At 38.1% G+C, this 24,780-nt stretch overlaps 1 protein-coding gene across 12 annotated transcripts in view; it reads right to left on the reverse strand.

Moving 5' to 3' along the window:
• Positions 1-24,780, reverse strand: part of RNF38 (ring finger protein 38) — a 158,644-nt gene that overhangs the window by 19,111 nt on the left and 114,753 nt on the right. For all 12 annotated transcript variants that reach the window (XM_070250718.1, XM_070250717.1, XM_070250716.1 and 9 more), the window contains 2 exons: positions 22,914-23,107; positions 15,507-15,720 (listed from right to left, as the gene is read on the reverse strand). In XM_070250718.1, the coding sequence (XP_070106819.1) occupies positions 15,507-15,720; positions 22,914-23,107 (408 nt within the window). The remainder of the gene's footprint in view (positions 1-15,506; positions 15,721-22,913; positions 23,108-24,780) is intronic.

A 24,780-nucleotide genomic window follows, 5' to 3' on the forward strand; every position in this document is an offset into this window, starting at 1 on the left:
GCCACAACTAGAAGGACCCACAACTAAAAATATACGACTATGTACTAGGGGGCTTTGGGGAGAAGAAGGAAAAATAAAATCTTAAAAAAAAAGATACACGAACTTATTGCTTGTTATGTCTAACAAAAATATCTTCCCAGTCTATGTTTTATCTTTTGATAAACCCTTTAACAGTAAATTTTATCTTTCATGATCTTATATTTTTTTACTATAGTTAAAATGTAGCTTTTGGGTTTCCTCTATTGATGAGGTTATACAAATGTCCTCCTAAAATTTCTAATACTTTTATTTATTTATTTAAAGATTGGCATCTGAGCTAACAAACTGTTGCCAATCTTCTTTTTTCCCCCTCAAAGCGTCCCCGACTCCCCCCAGAACATAGTTGTGTATTCTAGCTGTGAGTGACTCTGGTTGTACTATGTGGGACACCATCTCAGCCTGGCCTTATGAGTGGTGCCATGTCAACACCCAGGATCCGAACTGCCAAAACCCTGGGCCACTGAAGCGGAGAGCGTGAACTTAACCACTTCGCCATGGGGCTGGCCCCTTACACTTTTATTTTTTACATTTAATTTATACTCCAACTAAAACCTGTTTTTGTTTATAGTGTGAAGTAGGGCTCTAATATTTTCTTGCAATTATACCTGTTCCATTTACTAAACCATCCTTCTTCCTCTAAACTGAAACACCAGCTTTTTTCCATTCAATAACTTCTCACAAATACTTGGATCTATTTTGTGCCAACTTGTGCTGTTTTAATTATAGAATCTTACTAGAAAAGTTAAGATGAGTAAGGCAAATTTCTCCTTGTTATCGTATTTTCTTTTCATTTTATTTTGTGGCCATTTTCACACCTTTATTCTTATGCAAATAAACTCAATTTTATCCAGTTTCAAAATGAACTGGTATCTTGATTTATACTAATTCAATTGTATTAAATGTTCTGTTATTTTACAAAAGACATAATTTTACCTTAAGGCTTTTCACTGGAATATTATGCCACCACATGTTCAATACTGTGGTACTGTTCTTCAAGAAATTAGCTTTCATGGGGCCAGCTCCATGAGCAAGTGGTTAAAGTTCCATGCACTCTGCTTCAGCAGCCTGAGTTCGAGGGTTCGGATCCCAAGCACAGACCTATTCCACTCATCAGCCATGCTGTGAAGGCATCCCACGTACAAAATTAGAGGAAGATTGGCAGAGATGTTAGCTCAGGGCAAATCTTCCTCACCAAAAAGAAAAAAGTTTTCTTTATAAATTGGCTAGTGCTAATAACGAGAAAAGTTACTAATTTTTATTTATGTATCTTGAATCTAACAACCTTACCAATTTCTTTATGCTATTTTTAAACACTAAAATCTATTTCCTTTCCTACGTATACAACTATATCTGCTAAGATTCAACACAATTATTTACTTTTCTTGTCTTTTCACTTTACTGATAAAGACTCTTCAAAAATGATACTCATAGGTACCTATCATATATATCTGATTTTAATGGAAATGTACACTGAATTTCTCTTTATGTTCTGGATCCTAGTCCTTTCTCAGAAATAGTATTGTGAATATTTTCTTCTGGGCAGTGGCTTGCTTCTTCACTTTTAAAATATCTTTGGATGGGCAGAAATTTTTTATTTTAATGAAATCCAATGTCACAGTTCTATCAATGGCTAGTACTTTATATATCCTGTTTAAGAAAAGTTTGCCTACCTCATGAAGACAATCTCCTTTATTATTATTCTTTTACCTTTCACATCTAGATCTAGAACCTAAATTTATTTTTGTGTATGATATGAAATAGGAGCCGAGGTTCAAACTCATCCACGTGGATATCCAGTGATTTCCATACCATCATTAAAAATGACCTTCTTTTCTTTCCTTCAATTCCTTTGTCAAAAATTAAGTGACCAATATACGTTTAAGTCTATTTCTGACAATGAACACAAGTTCTTTATTTAATGAAGTTTAATTCATCAACAGTTCTCTGTACAGTTAGTGCTTTTCCTATGTCTTATTCAAGAAAGCCTTCCCTATTTAAGGTCATGAAGCTACTCCTATGTTACTTTGTTAAAAGCTTATAGTTTTGCCATTAACATTTATATCTTTAATCCACCTGAAATTGAATTCCATGAATAGTATGAGATAAAGGATCCAGGTTCATGTTTTCATTTGGATACCCAATTGTCCAAGCATCATTAATTAAGAGTTTGTCTTTTCCCAACTCATCCATAGTCATATTTCATAAATGTGTTGGTTCATTTCTGAGCTGTATATTCTATTTCATTAGCCTATTTAATTATTCTGGCATAAACGCCTTCATTACTACAGCTTTTTAAGTCCTAATAACTGGAAGAGCTACTCTGCCCACCTTGCTCTTCAGGATTACAGACCAGTGGTTCTCTTAACTGCAGCATGCAGCAGAGCCACCTGGGGAAAGGCTGCTGTGTGGTCCAAACCCAGAGTTTCCAATCGGTAAGTCTAGTGGACAGTCTGACATTGTGCATTTCCCACACGTCTAGGTGATGCTGCTGCTGATCAAATAAACGATCCAGGACACACTTCATCTTAGCGACTCTAGACCAGAGTGTCAGCTGGCCAACTATTTCATAAAGGGCCAGAAAGTAAATGTTTTAGGCTTGTGGGCCATCCTGGTCTCCACACAAAGCAGGCATAGACAATAAACAAATAGGCATAGTTGTATTCCAATAAAACTCCATAAAAACAGCCAGCAACAGTTTGCCCTCTTCTGCTCTAGATGATTCCAAGTCCTTTAAAACGCCAGACAAACTGCAGAATCAGCTTCTCAAGTTATACCAAAAACTTACTTAAAATTTACTTGGGATTATACTAATTCTACATATTCTATATGTCAGCTTTGACAATGGACAGTTTTTACAAAATTGGATCTTTCCAATCAGATCTCTCAGTATTTAGATTTTCTTTAAACTGCCTCAACAAAGGTTTATAACCTTCTACGTAGAGGTCTTGAACATTTTTTGTTAAGACTGACTCTTAACTTCCTTCATATTATTTTGATTTTTCAATGGTACCTTTTTTTCTTTTGAGAATTTTTAAATTTATTTATTTGCTGAGGAATATTTACCCTGAGCTAAAACCTGTTGTCAATCTTCCTCTTTTTGTATGTGAGCTGTTACCACAGCATGGCCACTGACAGACGAGTGCTATAGATCCACACCTGGGAACTGAACCTGGGCCACCAAAGTGGAGCACACCAAACTTAACCATTAGGCCAACCAGGGATGGCACTCGATGGTACTTTTTAATTTGCATATTTATTAAGAATTTCAAACATGCTCAATAGTAGTATAATGAATCTTCATATCCACCACCTAGAATCCAAAACCATTAAACCATAGCCAATCAACCATCAACTTCTCCCTTTCCTGTACTTTGTTGAAGCAAATCCCAAGAACCCATCATTTAATAGATATTTAAGCACATAGTTCCAAAAAAAAGAATACTTAAAATAACCATGATAGCAGTAACAATATACTTAAGAAAAAAGTTCCTTAAAAATATTAAGTCACTGTTCAAAATTCCAATTGTCATCAATATCATAAATGATTTTTTCAGTTTCTTCTTCTTCTCAACCAGGATCCAAAAATGGTTTACATATTGCAATTAATTAGAACATCTCTTTAAATTTATAGTTACCACTTGTAGGTCTCCTCATCTCTATAGCTTACCTGTTGAAAAAACTGGATTGTTAAATGTAAATATATCTTTTAAAAAGCACTTTTTAAATTATTTTAGATTCTGGTATAAAGAAATACAACTGATTGTTGTATACTTGTTTTTGTAACCTATCAACCTGCTCAATTCTTAATTCTAATACTTTACCTAAGATGCTTTGGGATTTTCTATCCATATAATCATTTCCTCTGCAAATACTGATGGTTGTTATTTGCTCTTTTCTTATTCTTATAACCTTTCTTTTTCCTGCCTTCTGTCCTGGCTGAGCCTCCAGAACAATACTGACTAAAAGTGGTGATAGTGATCATCCTGGCTTATTCCAGGTATCAGCAGAAAAGCACTCAAAGTTTCACCATTAAATATACTCTTTAAAATAGGTTATCTGAACTCACCCTAGGCCTGCTTCTATTGGTTTTCACTTATAGTCCTTCTTTCTTCATGTACCTGATTAACTTTGTTTACTGCTTACTGTCCTTGAAAACTTATTTGAGGGAATTCTTTGATAACTAGAATGAAGATTCCTTCCTCCAAAGATAATTTGCATGTTTTCTACACTTCTGTGGTCTCAAATACTTTAAACATTTCACAGACTGATGTGAATCTGGATGCAAATTACATTTCCTTCTGGTCACTCTTATCCTGAGGATACAGCCCTTTAAGCTGCCAACTTACCTCAGGAAGACTCTCCTATGTAGGAGGAGACTCCTTAAACTTAAGTGGTCTTTGATTTCTGTCCCCTTTGCCTCCTGATAGACTTAACATTGAAGTTCAAGTTGCACAAATGAACAAATGCCCTCAGGACAGAACTAGCATCCACACTCTCCCTTAGATTGTGACCTGGCAATTCGTTCTGATCTTTAAGCTCCTTTGATCTTAAATTTTAGGATTTTTTTTTTTTGAGGAAGATTAGCCCTGAGCTGACATCTGCTGCCAATCCTCCTCTTTTCTGCTGAGGAAGACTGGCCCTGAGCTAACATCCGTGCCCATCTTCCTCTACTTTATATGTGGGACACCTACTATAGCATGCTTGCCAAACGATGCCATGTCTGCACTCAGGATCCCAACTGGTGAAACCCCTGGCCGCCAAAATGGAACATGCACACTTAACCACTGCGCCACTGGGCTGGCCCCTAGGATATTGTTAATATTTTATCTATCATACTCAGTTCTCCTTCAGCAATGGGAATACTCTCAATTACCTTGCCTAGAGATCTAGAAAATAAAAGTCCCATTTCCATATTTTTTAAGACCTCTTATTAGAAATGACGGCTAGGATTGCTAGGAAGATGGCAGAGTTGGCGGACTCTGAACTCACCTCCTCTCACATACACAACAAATTTACAACAATTGGAACAATTACCCGAGAGAGAACTGGAAACTGGTTAAAAGAACCTCCACGACAAGGGGAGAGTGCTGACTGAGGTGGAAGAGGCAGAAGTATCTTTCTGGAAGGAAAAAAGCCATATTCTAGAAGTGGTGCTTCATGACCAGGAGCAATGTTAAGGTACAAAGCTTTCCCTAGAGAAGCTGGGGATCTGAGCGGCACAGCTTTGCCACAATAAGCAGCACTTAAACTCAGCACAACCAAGATGAGTGTCATAGTATCTGGCTTTCCTGCCTATTAACAACTACGGGAATACTTCAAGAAAAACTACTGAACACAGAAAAAGTCTGTGCTTGAAGGGCCCACGTATAAATTCACCCATTTTGGAAAGCAAAACAAATCACCAGAAAGAAGCGTTCACAGTCCTTTGGTGAAAACAGACTCACTTGATAGGCTCTGGGTGTATCTTAGGGAGGTAGGAGGCAACTGAGGCCACCTCCCCAGAGACTGAGACATTGGCGGCAGCCATTACTGTGACCTAGTACAGGCACGCTGACACACATGCTGGTAGACGCCATTGGAGTTCTTCCCCTGATCTGTTAGCGCAAGGGTGTGCCCTGTACACTAGAGCACAAATTTCATGCAGTTCAGCCAGGGCAAGCAGCCCACCCTAAGGACGGGCCCCACCTACCAGCAAGCCCTCGGGCAACTTGTGGGCCTGCATAGGCAGATGTGTGGGATCCCTGCAGGAGGGCAAGTTGGTCCACCTTTGCGGGGCAGGGTGTGCATGAGGGTAAGGCCCACACTGGCAGAGTGTGTGGGGCCTCTGCAGCAGGGCGGGTGGGTCCGCTTCAGTGTGGTGGGGTAGGTGCACGGGGCAGGACTACGTGGACAGGGTGTGTGGGCCTGCAGGTGGTGGGGCTTGTCAGCTGCAGCAGACTTGTGCTTCTCAAGCAGCCATACAGGGATCTGCCCCACCTTCCAACGCCTGGAACAACTGTGTGCTGCCAGGCCCAGGCATGGGCCCACCCAGTTACACTACTGAGACAGCTGACAAAAGCCTTGCAGGATGGAGGACTACAGCAATTGTGAGCCCCTGTGCAAAGCAACCAGCCATGCTGGGGGCCTACTCACTTAACAGAGAAACTGCAGCACGAATGTGTTATCAGACCTTGCAGCCAACTGTGCTGGGGGTCCCCATGCCTGATAAAGTGACTGAAGGGACCACAGCAGCTGCAGGCAACTGAGCATTACAACCAGCCAGCCAGGGGGACAGTCCAGCTTCCCTGTGCACCTGCAGCAAGAGCAACCCTGCCACAAGAGAAGGACACATGTAGCCCACACAGAGGACGCTCCTGGAACATCTGGAACAAGTAACAAGGTGAAAGCACCCCGTGGGGCCTCGTAAGGCATCTCTTACATAAGGCCACTTCTTCAAGATCAGGAGATGTAGCTGATCTACCTAATAGATAGATATAAACAAGACAAAGAGGCAAAACGAGGACACAAAGGAATATGTTCCAAATAAGGGACTAGGACAAATCCTGAGAAAAAGAACTAAACAAAACAGAGATCAACAATCTACCTGATAAAGAATGCAAACTCATAGTCATGAAGATGCTCACTGATTTTGGGAGAAGAACAGATGAATACAGTGAGAACTTCAACAAAGAACTGGAAAATATAAAAAAGAAACAATCAGAAATGAAGAATACAATAATGGAAATGAAAAACTCAATAGAAGGAATCAATAGCAGAGGAGATGATACAGAAGAATGGATCAGAGCTGGACGAAAGACTAGAAGAAATTGACCGAGATAAACAGATAAAAGAATTAAAAAGAGTGAGGACAGTCGAAGGGACCTCTTAGACAACATCAAGCACACTAACATCCATATTATAGGTGTCCCAGAAGGAGAAGAGAGAGATAAAGGGGCAGAGAATCTATTCAAAGAAATAATAGTTGAAAACTTTCCTAATCTAAGGAAGGAAACAGACATCCAGGTACAGAAAGCACAGAGAGCACGAAACAAGATAAACCCAAAGAGGCCCACACCAAGACACCTTAATTAAAATGTCAAGAACTAAAGAGAAAAAGAGAATCCTAAAAGCTCCAAGAGAAAGGCAACAAGTTACATACAAAGGAAACCCCAGAAGGCTATCACCAACTTCTCAGCAGAAACCTTACAGGCCAGAAGGGAGTGGCAAGATATATTTAAAGTGCTGAAAGCAAAAACTTGCGGCCAAGAACACTATCTGGCAAGGTTGCTATTCAGAATGGAAGGACAGAAAAAGTTTTCCAGAAGAGTAAAAACTAAAGGAGTTTATCATGAATAAATCAGCCTTACGAGAAAAGTTAAAGGAACTTAAGTGGGAAAGAACAGACCACAAGTAGGAATAAGAAAATAATAAAAAATCAAATCAAATCAAATCACAAATATACAGTAAAGGTTAGCAGATCAACCACCTAGAAAGCTAATATGAAGGTCAAAAGACAAAAGTACTAAAATTATCTATTTCCAAGATAAGAGGTTAATGGATACATACACACAAAAAAAGAGATTAAATATGACATCAAAAACATAAAATGTGGGAGGAGGGCAATAAAAGAGTACAGCTTTTAGCAAGAGATCAAACTGAAAAGACCATCAACTTAATACAGATTGCTATTTATGTAGGTTATTATATGTGAACCTGAGGGTAATCACAAACCAGAAACCTAAAATAAACACACAAAAATGCAAAAATGCAAAAGATTATAAGAGAATACTATGAAAAACTACAACAACAACAAATTGTATAATCCAGAAGAAATGGATAAGTTCTTAGAATCATACAACCTTCCAAAACTGAATCAAGAAGAAATAGAGAATTTGAATAAACCAGTCACCAGTAAGGAGATTGAAACAGCAATCAAAAAACAAAAGTCCAGGACCAGCTGGCTTCCCTGGTGAGTTTTACCAAACATTCAAAGAAGACTTAATACCTACCCTTCTCAAATGCTTCCTAAGAAGTGAAGAGGAGAGGAAGCTTCCTAACTCATTCTATGAAGTCAGCATCACCCTGATACCAAAACCAGACAAGGACAACACACAAAAAGAAAATTACAGGCCAGTATCACTGATGACATCAATGCAAAAGTCCTCAACAAAATACTAGCAAACTGAATACAACAATACATTAAAAAGATCATACATCATGATCAAGTGGGTTTCATTCCAGGAATGCGGGGATGGTTCAACATCCACAAATCAATCAACATGATACACCACATTAACAAAATGAAGAATAAAAACCACATGATCATTTAAATAGATACAGAGAAAGCATGTGACAAGATACAGCATCCATTTACAATAAAAACTCTGAATAAAATGGGTATAGAAGGAAAGCATCTCAACATAATAAAGGCCATATATGACAAACCTACAGCTAATATCATTCTCAATGAAGAAAAACTGAAAGCTATCCCATTAAGAAAAGGAACTAGACAAGGATGCCCACTTTCACTACTCTTATTTAACATAGTACTGGAAGTCCTAGCCAGAGCAATCAGGCAAGAAAAAGATATAAAAGGGATCCAAATTGGAAAGGAAGAGGTGCAACTGTCACTATTTGCAGATGACATGATTTTATATATAGAAAACCTCAAAGAATTTACCAAAAAATTTTTAGAAATAATAAGTGAATAAAGTTGCAGGATACAAAATCAACATAGAAAAATCAGTTGTGTTTCTACACACTGACAACGAAGTGGGAGAAATTAAGAATACAATCTCATTTACAATTGTGACAAAAAGAATAAAATATTTAGGAATAAATTTAACCAAAGAGATAAAAGACCTACACACTGAAAACTATAAAAGATTGTTGAAAGAAAGTGAAGAAGGAGCCAGCCCTGTGGCTGAGTGGTTAAGTTCGCGCACTCTGCTGTGGCGGCCCGGAGACTCACCAGTTTGAATCCTGGGTGTGGACATGGCACTGCGCATCAGGCCATGCTGAGGTGGCATTCCATATGCCACAACTAGAAGGACCCACAACTAAGAATATACAACTATGGGGGTCGGCACAGCGGTTAAGTGCGCACATTCCACTTCTTGGTGGTCTGGGGTTAGCCAGTTCGGATCCTGGGTGCGAACATGGCACCACTTGGCAAAAGCCATGCTGTGGTAGGCGTCTCATGTATAAAGTAGAGGAAGATGGGCACGGATGTTAGTTCAGGGCCAGTCTTCCTCAGCAAAAAGAGGAGGATTGGCAGTAGTTAGCTCAGGGCTAATCTTCCTCAAAAAAAAAAAAAGAATGTACAACTATGTACTGGGGGACTATGGGGAGAAAAAGGAAAAAAATAAAATCTTAAAAAAAAAAAAAAGAAACTGAAGAAGACACAAAGAAATGGAAAGACATTCCATGCTCTTGGATTGGAAAAATTAGCATAGTTAAAACACCCATACTTCCTAAAGCAATCTGCATATTCAATGCAATCCTTATCAAGTTCCAAAGACATTTTTCACAGAAATAGAACAAAGAATCCTAAAATTTATATGGAACAAAGGACCCTGAATAGCCAAAGCAATCCTGAGGAAAAAGAACAAAGCTGGAGGTATCACACACCCTGATTTCAAAATATACTACAAAGCTACAGTAATCAAAACAGCATGGTAATGGTAGAAAAACAGACACTCAGGTCAATGAAAGAATCAAGAGGCCAGGTATAAATCCACATATCTATGGACAGCTCATTTCTGACAAGGGAGCCAAGAACATACAATGGAGAAAGGAAAGTCTCTTCAATAAGTGGTTGGGAAAATTCGACAGCCATATGCAAAAGAATGAAAGTAGACCATTATCTCATGCCACACACAAAAATTAACTCAAAGTGGATTAAAGACTTGAATGTAAGACCTGAAACCGTAAGACTCACAGAAGAAAACACACGCAGTACGCTTTTTGACATCAGTCTTAGCAGCATATTTTCAAAGACCATGTTTGACCAGGTAAGGGAAACAAAAGAAAAAATAAATAAATGGGACTACAGCAAACTAAAAAGCTTCTGCACAGCAAAGGAAACCATGAACAAAATGAAAACATAACCCAACAACTGGGAGAAGATATTTGCAAACCATATATATGACAAGAGGTTAAAATCCAAAATAGATAAAGAACTGATACATCTCAACAACAAAATAGCTAACAACCTAATTAAAAAATGGGTAAAAGATGTGAATAGACATTTTTCCAAAGAAGATATACAAATGGCTAACAGGCACATGAAAAGATGTTCAACATCACTAATTATCAGGGAAATGCAAATCAAAACAACAATGGGATATCACCCCACGCCCATCAGAATGGCTATAATTAACAAGACAAGAATTAACGTGTGTTGGAAAGGATATGGAGAAAAGGGAACTCTTATACACCGCTGGTGGGAAGGCAAACGAGCGCAACCACTATGGAACAAAGCATGGAGATTCCTCAAAAAATTAATAGAACTACCATATGATCCAGCTATTCCACTGCTGATATTTATTCAAAGAACATGAAAACATGAATGCATAAAGATACATGCACCCCTATGTTCACTGCAGCATTATTCACAATAGCCAAGACTTGGAAACAACCTAAGCGCCCACAAAGGGACAAATGGAAAAAAAAAATATGTGCTATATATACACAATGGTATACTACTACTCAGCTGTAAAAGAAGATGAAACCTTGCTATTTGCAACAACATGATTGGAACTTGAGGGCATTATGCTAAGTGAAATAAGTTAGAGGGAGAAAGTCAGATACCATATGATGTCACTCATAAACAGAAGATAAAAACAACAACAAACATACACATAGATACAAAGATTGGACTGGTGGTTACCAGAGGGGAAGGGGGGAGGGAGACAGGTGAAAGGGGTCACTGGGCACATGTGTATGGTGATGGATGGTAATTAGTCTTTGGGTGGTGAACAGCATGTAGTTTACACAGAAATCGAAACATGATGTACACCTGAAATTTATATAATGTTATAAACCAATGTTACCTCCATAAAAAAAGACATCAAACATTTCACTACAAAAAAAATTAAAAAAAGAAATGATGACTAAATTTACAGTTTCTGCAACCATTAACAAAATAAAACATTTTCCCTTTATACTGATGAAATCAATTACCTTGAAAGATTTCCTAATGTTTACTTAACCTGCACTGACAGAATAAACTCTAATAATCATTCTTCCAATAATTCTAATAGACTCTCTTACTGTATCACCAGCTTATGGTTTACTATTTAAAACACCTGCATCTGTCTTCCAAAGGGAAACTAGCTGACAGCCTTCTTCCGTGATACTGTCTATGAGGTTTTATTATAAGGTTACGTACGCAAGCTTCACAAAGTATACTTGGAAGCTTTGTATCTTTTCCTATAATCAGGAATAGTTTAAATTGGAATTTTCATTTCCTTAGAGATTAGAAAGAAGTCAGATGTAATTTCTGAAGACAAGCTTTTTATTATGGCTTCAATTTCTGCCATGGCTATTGGTCTGTTCAGGTTTTCTACATCTTGGGTTGTTCTGGTATTTACTTACGTAATTGTTTCATTTCTCCATATGCAGACGCAATATATAATTTTTTTTTTTAAAGATTTCATTTTTTCCTTTTTCTCCCCAAAGCCCCCCGGTACACAGCTGTATATTCTTCGTTGTGGGTCCTTCCAGTTGTGGCATGTGGGACGCTGCCTCAACGTGGTTTGATGAGCAGTGCCATGTTCACGCCCAGGATTCGAACCAACGAAACACTGGGCCGCCTGCAGCGGAGCACACGAACTTAACCACGGGGCCAGCCCCCCAAGACATAATTTTACATAAATGAGATCTGACTTTTCCTTTTCTCTCTTTGGTTCCATGCCTAACCACCTTCCCCTTCCCTTCACTTTAGTACCTACCTCTCAGGCCTAGTATATATTTCTCCATACTTTTCTCTGTGTTCATACAGTTCCATCTATATACATACATTTAATTGCCATGCTTCACAAAATAAGACATAACACTTTCCTCAATTTTGCTTTTCTTGTTCAACAATATGTTGCAGATATTGCTCACATTGCTGGCATAATTCTAATTAATTCTTTGTAATCGTTACATTCCATGGTATGGAGGTATAATTTATTCTGTCATTCTACTAATGATAAGCAGTTTTATTCCTATTTTCCATTTCTATGAATCTGTCTATGCTAGACATTTCATATAAATGGAATCATACAATCTGTGGCCTTCTGTGACTGGCTTCTTTGACTTAGCATGTTTTAAAGGTTAATCCATGATGTAGCATGAATCAGTACTTCACTACTTTTTGAGTGAATAATATTCCATCATATGGACATACCATATTGTATCTATTCATCAGCTGATCAACATGTTATCGTTTGCTTTCTTTACATTTAATTTGCATTTAGGCACCACATCAAATTCTTTTAAACTAGAATCTCTTGTGTTTTCCTCTACAATTATATGACGAGGGGGAGAAAGATACAATTATTTCTTTCATTCTTTTATATCCATTACTACATTGTCTTATTGCATTTGGCAGAACTTCTAACATAAGATTAAATAAAAATGGATAGAGCAAGCATCTCTCTGGTTGCTGACTTGTCTCTCACGGATCAGCATACTTACTGTTTTATTCATTGTATTTAACTAATTTCCTTCTTGTTCTATTTTATTAAATTTTAACTGACTTTTTTTCAACATCTTTTGATGTAGTACAGTTTTCCTTGTATTTGTTGAGGTAATGTGAGTATTTTCATATTAAACTATCCTCTTACTTGAAATAAATCTTAATTGGTCATATGATATTCTTTTTTTAAGACTGGCACCTGAGCTAACAACCATTGCCAATCTTCTTTTTTTCCTGCTTTTTCTCCCCAAATCCCCCCAGTACGTAGTTGTATATTTTAGATGTGGGTCCTTCTAGTTGCGCTGTGTGGGACGCCGCCTCAACATCGCCTGAGATACGAACCAAAAATACCCCGGGCAGCCAAAGCGGAGTGCGTGAACTTAACCATTCAGCCATGGTTATTCTTCTTTTGATACACTGCTAGACCGTTTTTTCTAGACATCTATTTAGAAATTCTATGTATCTGAATTTTTTCCCATAGTTTTTTGGGGATTATATCTTTATTTGCTTTTGGTATTAAAGCTATGCTGGCTTCATAAAATAGAGAACTTACCTTTAAAAAAAAAAAAAATAGCCTGGGGGCCAGCACAGTGACCTAGCGGTTAAGTTTGCATGCTCTGCTTTGGCGGCCCAGGGTTCACCGGTTTGGATCCCAGGTGCAGACCTACATACTGCTTGTCAAGCCACGCTGTGGCAGGCATGCCACATATAAAATAGAGGAAGATGGGCATGGATGTTAGCTCAGGGCCGATCTTCCTCAGCAAAAAGAGGAGGATTGGTGGTGGATGTCAGCTCAGGGCTAATCCTCCTCAAAAAGAAAAAAACAAGAAAGAAAAGAAAAAAACAAAACAAAAACAGCCTGGAATCATTTATCTATTATTAAAATGAGCCTTCTTTAAAGGTTAGGAAGAAAGCTGTGAAGCCATCATTGTGCCTTTTAAATGGTAAATCCCCAATTAGCTTTCACACTTCTATGGTAATTCAGATTTTCTTATTATTCCTAGGTTAATTTTTGGAACATCCTCTTAAGTTTTCTTTTCATCCTCTCAAGGTTATATACAGAATTTCATTATAATAGTTAATAATGAAGTAATACTTGAGCACTTACCACTTGTACCAATTTAAGTACTCAAAATGGACTAACTCTTAATTCTCCCAACACCTCTTATCAAACAGGTGCTATTTTTGTTTTACATCTGAAGAAAATCCTTTGAATATTTCCCAGATGTATGGATATATGTCTTTTTATCATCTCTACTCTTCTTTACATTTGTTCTTTTCTCCTTAGCCACATTCACAAGAGGTGTACCATTCTTCTCAATTTTCAAAACACCAGGATTGGGTTTTCTTTGTGTTACTTCCTTCTTTAAAAATAGATTTCCAGGGGCCGGCCCCATGGCTGAGTGGTTAAGTTCCGGAGCTCTACTTGGCGGCCCAGGGTTTCACCAGTTTGGATCCTGGGTGTGGACACGGCGCTGCTCATCAGGCAATGCTGAGGTAGTGTCCCATATGCCACAACTAAAATATGCAAGTATGTACTGGCAGGATTTGGGGAGAAAAAGTAGGGGAAAAAATAAAAAGGAAGATTGCCAACAGTTGTTAGATCAGGTGCCAATCCTTAAGAAAAAAAAATAGATTTCCATATCATTAATTTTAGTTGTTTCTCCTGGTAACTTAAGCGTCTCAAGTCCTTTTGGCTTACTCTGCTATTTTTTTTCTCTAATTACTAAAGCAATTAGTTCATTTATTCTCAATTTTAAAAATAAATAATAAAAGTTTATAAAATTTTTTCAAACAGCTTTAGGTGTGTCCCACTGACTTTGATATGAAGATTTTTCCTTTTAATTATAACCTCACCTCAAACATTTCAGTATCATCATTTTTTAAATCAATGTTTTTTACTTATGATGTATAGCTTTATTATATTATGACCACAAAGAATGTGGTCTGAAAAAACCTCTTTTTAGAGCTTATTATTACTTGATCAATTTTTTAAAGTGTTTCACGAACATAAGGGTAGAACATGTTTGACCTAAGAATGGTATCTAGGCGAGATCATTATTTTCTTTCAAATTGTCATCAGACGGTATTTTCACTGTTTTCTATCATCCAGTGTAGTGGGTGAAAAATGGGATGCTAGTCTGAGTCTCTTTCCTTTGAAATTTCTCATGTCTATAAACTTGCAAGATTTTCTCCTTATCCTTCAAATTCAGCAACTTTATAAGAATACATCTAGATTTGTGTCTTTTTTGACCTCAGAAACTCCACAGAAAATCATACAGTTTTTGTCTTCATCTTCAGGCTCGAACACTGGCAAGCTCTCTCCTCAGCTAGTCCTTCAGTTCCTGGCAGGAACAAAGGGAAATGCAGTCTTGTACCTGCCATCTCCTTGGAGACCTATGGAAACCTTTGAGCAAAGATGCACCGAACTGTCTTGTCATTTGAATTATTCCAGAAGAAAGTAGAAGGAAGAGGGGCAATAGGGACATGTACTCAAACCATGACCAGCTGTCTGATCTCCTACCAATTCTCGATCAATCATTTCAAACCAACTATTATATGAAGTCATTCTGAGCTTTCATAACCTTGATCCTAATTTTTTAAAGTTCAACTTCCTAACAAAGCTGTATAGAATTTAAATTTCAATCCTTATGAAGAAAGATGGACTTATCTGAAACAGCTTCATTTTAGGTAACAGTGTTTCCTTTTAGGTAAAATTAAAGAAATTTACAACAAAAAACAACCTCAATAAACTGCCACCAAATTTTAGCAAGTGCATTTTCTAGACACTCTGTTACATTACCTGATCATGTATGTCAACCATTACTGCATTCTGCTGGGGTGGATGAGCAGCAGGGTGTAACAGACGGGGAGACACATTTGGAGGGTGGAAGGCTCGAGGTTCCTCTATTGCTTGCTGCTGTGCATAAGGGAGATGGTGATAGTTTTCATCTTGACTAATGGAATTATGTCGAGACAGACGATCCCTTCTTCCTCTCTGGCGCCTGACAGGAGGACTGTAATACAGCAAATATCAAAAAGGTCGTTATAATGTTTATTGTTATGACCAATCAAGATTCTGTATTGTCTTTCTTTGCAATCCATCAGTAGGATATGCCAAGGTAAGCTTGAGTACTAAATAATTACTGTGGTTCTCCATCAGCTCTGAAAACTTACAAATTGAAACAGAACGTATACGGTTTTTAAAAAAAATAATGGGGTCAGCCCCATGGCCGAGTGGTTAAGTTCGTGGGCCCCACTTCAGTGGCCTGGGATTCACAGGTTCAGATCCTGGGCATGGACCTACTCATCGCTCATCAAGCCATGCTGAGGTAGCATCCCACATAGAAAAACTAGAATAATTTACAACTGGGACATACAACTATGTACTGGGGCTTTGGGGATGGAAAAGAAAGAGGAAGGTTGGCAACAGATGTTAGCTCAGGGCCAATCTTCCTCACAAAAGAAAGGATAAAAATAAATAAATAAAAATAACAAAAGAAAACAAAATTGGTATTCAGCTCCAAAAGCATTTAGAAATCCATAGCCAAACACTGTCATTTTTTTTTGGTTTAACTGTACGAAACTGTCCTTTTTATAGGCCAAAAATAGTCAAATATCAGCAATTTCATATGGTTGAACCTACTATTTTTGCTCTACTTTATAAATATCATATAAAAAATTTTAATCTGCATATATCTTGCCAGTATTCCACATATGCCTAATGGGTACTTCATGTTTGTCTATTTGGCTAAAACATACAGAAAGACATAGTTCCCATATGCCCCAAATGGCAATTTTTGAAAATGAGAGGAGAAAACACATGAAATAACTAAAGAACATTTAATTTGTTGACACTGGCAAATATAATAGAACTGAGTAAATGCTGAGAATGGAAATGACTGCATGTCAGCATATATATTCCAGTAATATACAGAATTTTGAGTTAGAATCTGGTTATTGAAAGAAACCACTTTTACTCCCCATGGACTAGTCATCTACGTAGTTTAACAAATTTTAGCAGTTGTTATTGTGAGTAGACTTTCATTTTTTTCCTCTACATTTCCATAATTCATCTTCACTGCTTTTTACAATGGCTCACACCAACACAATTGGAAAAAGCAGCAGTCCTCATCAAAATGTACTCCACATTGGGCAAAAGAGGTAAAACAGCCCCCAGCCTCCTTCTAGACACAGCTGCACAAGCCACCTCAGCAATCTTTCCTGGGGTCAGGTCACCTTTCCCTCAATTGTCCCACTCTGCAACTCTAAATCTGTTTCTTCTCACTCCCAACTGCCCAATCTTAAAGCAAACAGGGCCACTCCTTCGCAACATTAACTCAACAGTGTTCTTGATACCATTAATTATATCTTGCCCCATTAATTGCTTCTGTATCTTTATTTTTAGTATATTTCTTTTTGTATCTTTGCTCCAAAATCTACATGTTGTATTTCATTGTTTTTTTTTTTTTTTTGAGGAAGATTTGCCCTGAGCTAACTACTGCCAAACCTCCCATTTTTGCTGAGGAAAGCTGGCCCTGAGCTAACATCCGTGCCCATCTTCCTCTAATTTATACGTGGGACGCCTACCACAGCATGGCTTTTGCCAAGCGGTGCCATGTCCACACCCGGGATCCAAACCAGCAAACCCCAGGCTGCCGAGAAGCAGAACGTGCGAACTTAACGCTGCACCACCGGGCCGGCCCCTCATTGATTTTAAGATGCCATACACCTTAGAACTCACTTTTTAAACATTCGGAGATAATTTTAGTACAGTTTTTGCCCAACTGTCACCTAGCTTTCCTTCATGCTATTATCTTCCATAAGCATAGAAAAATTATCAAAATAACTGGTATTGTACTATTAATTCAACAAGAGAATGTACTTAGACTTCAGTTTTTCCACCAATGTCCCCTGCTTGTTTCAGAATCCAATGCAGGATCCCATGACTGCATATAGTTGTCATGTCTCCTTAATCTTCTCCGGTCTGATAGTTCCTCATTTTTTCCTTGTCTTGCATGACTTTGATACCTTTGAAGACATACAGACATTTACCCTACAGAAGGTCCCTCAACCTGGGTTTGTCTGATGTTTGCTCATAATCTGCCTGAGTGAATGCATTACTGGAAAGAATATCACAGAGGTGATAAGCCCTTTTCAGTGTATCAGATCAAGGGGCACACGATATTGATATGTATCACTAGTGCATATGTATGTATCATTGATCACTTGACTAAACTGGCATCTACTAAGACCCTCTACTACAAAACGACCATTCTTCCCTTTGTAATTATCAAACATTTGGGGGGAGATACTCTGAGACCATGCAAATATTCTGCTTCTGCTGAAAGTTTCACCAAAAATTTAAGCAAGCATGCATGGATCTTCAGCAATCACTATTACACAGTATTCTAATGCTGATTTCCTATTTACCTCATTTCCTCTACATGTATTAATTGGAATTCTATAAGGAAGAATTGTTGCTTCTCTCCATTTATTTATCTAGTTATTTATGATCAGAATGGGATCATGGATATTTATTCTTTGGGTTATAATCGACACAATCATTTTACTTTGTTGTTCAAATCATTTCAACTTCGTCCACTTGCACTGGCGCTTTGGCCCCTGTGCCCTTTCACTACGTCCCTATCCTTTTGAGCACTGCCTTAATTTCTGGCACGATATGTTCTAGGCTCATCTTGTATTTTGCCTACACCAGTTGTGGAATGAACCAGTTCTCCAAAGAGCCCTGGTTCCTTTAATTTCAGAATGGTATTTAGAAACTAGGTGTGCTCACTGCTACACAGTAGTTACTGTTTCTAGTCTAAGAGAACAGAACAAGAAAATTTACCTATGTATGCTAACTCATGTACATACACATATCTCTATCTATAGGTGTACAAATATTTTAAAGGATTGTTTTATGTATCACTAAAAAGAAGAAAAAGCTGCCAATTCAACTAAGATATGTCATCAATTTTAAGTCTTTATCCGATGTTAACATGCGAAAAAATGTGTACCTTAAAATCCAAACAGAATATGTATGTTCAGATCACTCACCTCCCAAAAAAATACTCAACCTGTCCACAACCCTTACGGGCCTCTTTTAACATTGTTTTATTCTCTTATTGCCACTTGCTCTTACTTCCTTACTCAAAAATAACTTCAACAGAGGCCAGCCCCATGACCGAGTGCTTAAGTTTGCATGCTCCACTTTGGTGGCCCAGGGTTTCGCAGGTTTGGATCCGGGCGCAGACCTAGCGCTCATCAAGCCATGCTGAGGCAGTGTCCCACACGGCAGAACCAGAAGGACAACTGGAATATACAACTATATAGTGGGGGCCTTTGGGGAGAAGGAGGAAAAAAACCCCCCAAAATTTCAACAACTTTGGAACTAAACACAAACTAAGATCCAAGTCCTCGTGCTGACATCTAAGTCCCTTTACGATTTTGGTCCCTATCTTTCCTGTATTGCTTCTTATTGAATCTCTGTTATGTGTGCCTTTGTGACAGAACATTTAGGAAGCAGAATTATCGGGAAATCTAGAAATAAGAAACAGTGATAAAAGACAGATAAATATTTCTTTGACTTTATACCAGTGATAGATATGTATTTTGTCATTTTGTTGTAGGTTTATCACTTGTAATTAGCACAAAGCTGTCCCCTCCTGGTCTCACTTACTTGCCTTTTGTTGGACTGAGTTTCCTAAACAGGCAATGCAGCACTTAACAATTCTGTCATCGTGCCAACATCAGAGTGCACTTAGATAAACCTAGATGGTACAGCCTACTAAACACCTAGGCTAGATGGTACTAATCTTATGGGACCACCATCATATAAGTGGTTGGTGGTTGACTGAACATTGTTATGCAGTGTGTGACTGGATATGTTGTTTACCTGTTTCACTGCATGGAAGTTCTATGTTCTAGTTCTATTCTTCTACTGATTACCCTTAAATTTTTAAACACATACTTCCATTTTTCTAAAAACATCTAGATTTACTCAGCATTCCTGGGGAGAAAATTAAAACTTAATACGCTTTTACTTCTCTCTGCTCTGTTTCTACCTCATGTTCAGATCTTTTCTGTATTTCTTTCTCTTTTTTAAACAGTAGACTTTTATTCAGACATATGTCTGGAACATGTCTTTCTTGTTTCCTTTGCTAAACCAATGGTTTTGAATCCTACTTCATGCATTTATTCTTCTGCTTCCTGGACAGAGTATAATATTTAATAATTCCTTCAGAGAGGATCTCTTGCTGGTCAACTTTTTTTGTCTCTGATGTTTGAAATGCTTTTATATTCTGGCTTTACACTTAAATGATATATGAGCTGGTACAACTCCAAGTTTTCTGTCTTGGGCTATTCACGAATATTTATCCTTGATATATGTTCTGAAACTTCACCAAGATCTTGTCCAACATTCGGTCTTTCTTCAATTTTGGAAAATGATTTTGTATTATTTCTTTAAAAATGTTTCCCTTCTATAGTCTTTGTTTGAAAATATTGGACATATTTAGAACTGATGGCTCTGTCTCTGCATCTAAACTAACTTTCCCACACTTTCCATTTTGCCCTTTTATACTACATTCTGGGAAAAGTCCTCAACTTGATCTTCCAGGAACTGAGACACTTTTTCTGCCCATTTATTGGGTTTTTAAAGTTTTACTAACTAAGATTTCTAGTTGATTTTTATGGATATAATATCTTCTTGCGTCTCTCTCATGTGACACTTATTCTAAAATTCTTTGTTCTATTAACTGTTTCCTCAAGTTCTTTGTTTACTGAGTTTAGTCAGCCCTTCTTCCACTTTGTTGGCTTCCCTCAAATGTTTGGTAATTTCTGGTTGTGTGCTCATCTTTGCATTTGAAATTATGCTAGACTGTTGCTGAATATTGCATACGCCTGGATAGCCCACTTCTGGGAAGAAATCTAGCAGCTAAGCTATAGCTAGCCTATAATGAAGTACTAAAAGGAATAACACACTGCTGGGCAGAACAAGCCTGTAGCTGGTTTTCTAGTAAGTGCCCCCTATTTCTCCTTTGTGTTTCCATGAACCTAGAACATGATGCTTCTCTTCAAGAACCCACAGCTAGGGGCCAACCCCCTGGCCGAGTGGTTAAGTTTGTGAGCTCTGCTTCGGCGGCCCAAGGTTTCGCTGGTTCGGATTCTGGGCGCGGACATGGCACTGCTCATCAGGCCATGCTGGGGTGGCATCCCACATGCCACAGCTGGAAGGACCCACAACTAAGAATATACAACTATGTACCGGGGGGCTTTGGGGAGAAAACGGAAACAAAAAATCTTTATTAAAAAAAAAAAGAAAAAAAAAAGAACCCATAGCTAGTTACTGTTATCATCTGGAAAGACACTTCTTGTGACTCCCTTTCTGGTTCAGAGCATTTCCTATGACCTAGCAACTGTACTCCTAGACTTATATACACCAGGAGATGTGTACATAAAGGCTCCTAGTAGCACTCTTTATAACAGTAAGAAACTGGGCATAACCATTATCCAACAGTAGATGGACACATAAACTATGGTATATTGATATAACAAAAGATATCACAGTAAAAATAAATAAACTACTGCTACCCACATTAAAAACAGAATGTTTAATACACAAAGTCAAAGAAGAACATACTTAAGTGAAAATAAAACACGCAAAAACCAAAACTTTTTTAGAATACATTTACAGGCATTAAAAAGTATAAGGGAATGATGACAAGTCACAGGATAGGGTTTAATCTCTGGAAAGGAAGAAGGGGGGATTCTGAGGTACTGACAATGTTGAATTTTAATCTGGGTGTTGGGTACACTTGTGTGTGTAATGTTTGGGTACATGTAGCCAAGTGTTAAGTATACACTTGTTTTACATGTTCTTCTGAATGTGTGATACATTTCACCATACAATAAAAAGAAATACTGCAGGTACTTAGCCTTGAAATAGCATGAGAAAATACAGTTGGTTATTATACTTAACAGCTATAAAATATTTTACCTGGTTGACATACATCATTTCACTTAAGGAACCAGGTAATGAAAGTCTTAGTGTCTCAACAGAAAAAGGTTTATTTTGTCTCATTTGGAACAAAGAACTGTGGTTTTAAGATCCTGCAGTATTAGCTTTCTAGGGCTGCCATAACAAAATACCACAGACAGGTTGGCTTAAACAACAGAAACTTGTTTTCTCACAGTTCTGGAGACTAAAAGTCCAAGATCAAGGTGCCAGCATGGTTGGTTTCTGGCAAGAACTCTCTCTTGGCTTTCAGATGGCCACGTTCTCCCTGTGTCCTCACATGCCACAGAGAGTAGAGTGAGCTCTCTGGTGCCTCTTCTCATAAGGACACTAATTCTATGGGATCAGCGCCCCACCCTGATGACTTCATTCAACTTAATCACTTTCTTAGAGGCTCCATCTCCAAATACAGCCACAGTGGGGGTTAAGGGCTTTAACATACGAATTTTGAGGAGCGACAAACATTCAGTACATAACACCTTCCTAACTCAAGATTATCAGTATTTCTGAGATTATCAGCACCCCAGACATGCAAACAGTTGTCTCAGCCCAAGGATGCATGATTTCCCTGGAAGAAGAAATGGACAACCTCAGGCAACAACTGAAGAGGAAGAAGATCAGGAAGAAATGCATTCCTCTGGGAAGGAAAGAAAGGCAGGAGCCAACTTCCATGGAAAAGAGAACTGAGAGGGGAACTACTGCTCAGTCACTCTTTCATACCACAGACTCCACAGTTTTATAAGAAACCGAATTAAGCTCTCAATTGCCTTAGAAGATACAGTAGGAATAGGAACGGACTGGAGAAGATGCAGCAAATTTCTAGGGTCTCCATATTTCCTTACAGTCATGAACTACAAAAATGCATTCTTCTACAATCAGGATGGCAGGCTGGCCCACAGTCTTAAGCCACAAGGTAGCTGAATTCATATATAATGGCATATTGATTTTAGGTACGATCACTTTAGCCTCTTTCAGTTTCTGCATCTGTCAACCACAAGCTAAATGAATTCTCATGATCTAGTGTGGGAATCTAAACAATTTGCAATGTTGTTTCGCAATGTGTGAGTGTATGAATACAGATGTGTTGATGTCTTTATAAAATGCCTACAGAAAAAATGCTTTCTGATGTTAAAAAAACTCACAAGTCTACCAATGGGAAAAAATTTAAGAAATAAATTGTAATCAACTAACCTCCTTCTGTTGCGTGCAGGTGTGTTGCATCGTTCCCCTGAGAAGTGATGTTGGCTTGGTCGAACTGAAGGGGGCTGCCTATTTGATGTCATCTCCCATGGTCGCATTGGTGGTGAGGGAGCTGGTGATGCTGATGTATAATCAAAGACTGAATGAGAGAGGCGCTGTCTCTTGGGACTCGGACTATCTTCACTCTGCCAATGCAACAAAATCAATCAACTGAATATGACCTTTTAAGGATTTTGCATTACTGTACAATCATGCACTGCATAATGACATTTTGGTTGATGATAGACTGCATAAATGACGGCAGTCCCATAACACTAGTACCATATAGCCTAAGTGGGCTATACCATCTAGGTTTGTGTAAGTATGCACTCTATGTTTGCACAATGACAAAATCGACTAACGATGCATTTCTCAGAATGTATCCCCGTCGTTAAGTGACACACGACTGTATTTTCACAGGTGTTTAAATATATTTACCTTAAAGTATAAAGGAGGAGAAAAATATGCTATCAACTTGAATTAAACACCTTTAGAGAAAAAGATGTTGGGGGAAAGAGAGGGAGAAGGGAGATGCACAGTAAATAATATCAAATGGAAAGTGAAATCTGTTTCTTAAAAATCATAAAATTCAGCAGGTAACAAATGATATGGTGTACTATGGAGCAATAAGCAATTGTAAGGTACTTGCCCATCTCTTTAAAACGCCAAACCAATTGAGAAATTCCACTATGCTCCCTCATCACTTATGAGTACTCTTTTAGGCATCAATTCTCACCTGAGCCATCAATCCAGGAGGGTAGGTATAATTTAAGTAGGCCCTTGTCTTGATTCTAAATCACATTCCTCTGCCCCTTTATTCCTATTGTTCAAGGCGATTACAGTTATTTTCTTTAATAAGGGTTATGGGGGTAAAGTAAGATTTATATAAAACAGGAGCCGGCGCAGTGGTTAAGTGCGCACATTCCACTTCAGCGGCCCGGGGTTCCCCAGTTCAGATCCCGGGTGCGGACATGGCACTGCTTGGCATGCCATGCTGTGGTAGGTGTCCCACATATAAAGCAGAGGAAGATAGGCACGGATGTTAGCTCAGGGCCAGCCTTCCTCAGCAAAAAGAGGAGGACTGCAGCAGTTAGCTCAGGGCTAATCTTCCTCAAAAAAAAAAAAAAAAAAAGATTTATATAAAACAGATAAAGAAACAGTCAACTATCTAAAATGTCAGTTCTTAACTAGAATGTGACAGCATTTTGGGAAAGACATGGGGTTTCAGGTAAATTATGGGAGTGATGGGTAATTCAAAACCTATACTTGTTACATGTTGAGGCATAGCCTCAAGGTTTTCAAGGATCATAGTATTGCTTACTAGCTATAAAATTGGTATGGATCTCTTAATGGAATTAGTAACTTTCCAGGATTCCCCACACAACTCAATTTTCCAGTCCAGCCTCACCAAAACTGTCAAAATTACAAATTAACCAAATGTCTCATGAGGGTTGAGTGTTTTCTAAGAAAGCCTCTCCCACCTCCAATCTACTCTTGCAAGTTCTAAGTATTTGGGTGTTAGAGCACTCTTGATTGCAAAATAATTGGTACTTGCTGCCAGCATAAAAAAGCAGAATATTAGCTAAAGAGTATATGGGGCTACATATTACAACATGAGGTTTTAAGAGAGAAGCAGATAAAACAGTATTTATTAAACTGACAGGAATGAAGCAAATTGCTAAATGGTTACTTCTAATCATTCCAAATTACTTAGCAGAGGTAGTCCCAAAACCATGTCTTTCTCCTTCTATGTTTAAGAATATTATAGTTTAAATTTGTCATAAGTATAAAATAGTTTTTAGAACCATATACAAATGTT

The sequence above is a fragment of the Equus caballus genome, chromosome 25 (genome assembly GCF_041296265.1).
Source record: "Equus caballus isolate H_3958 breed thoroughbred chromosome 25, TB-T2T, whole genome shotgun sequence".
In the NCBI taxonomy this organism is placed as follows: domain Eukaryota; kingdom Metazoa; phylum Chordata; class Mammalia; order Perissodactyla; family Equidae; genus Equus; species Equus caballus.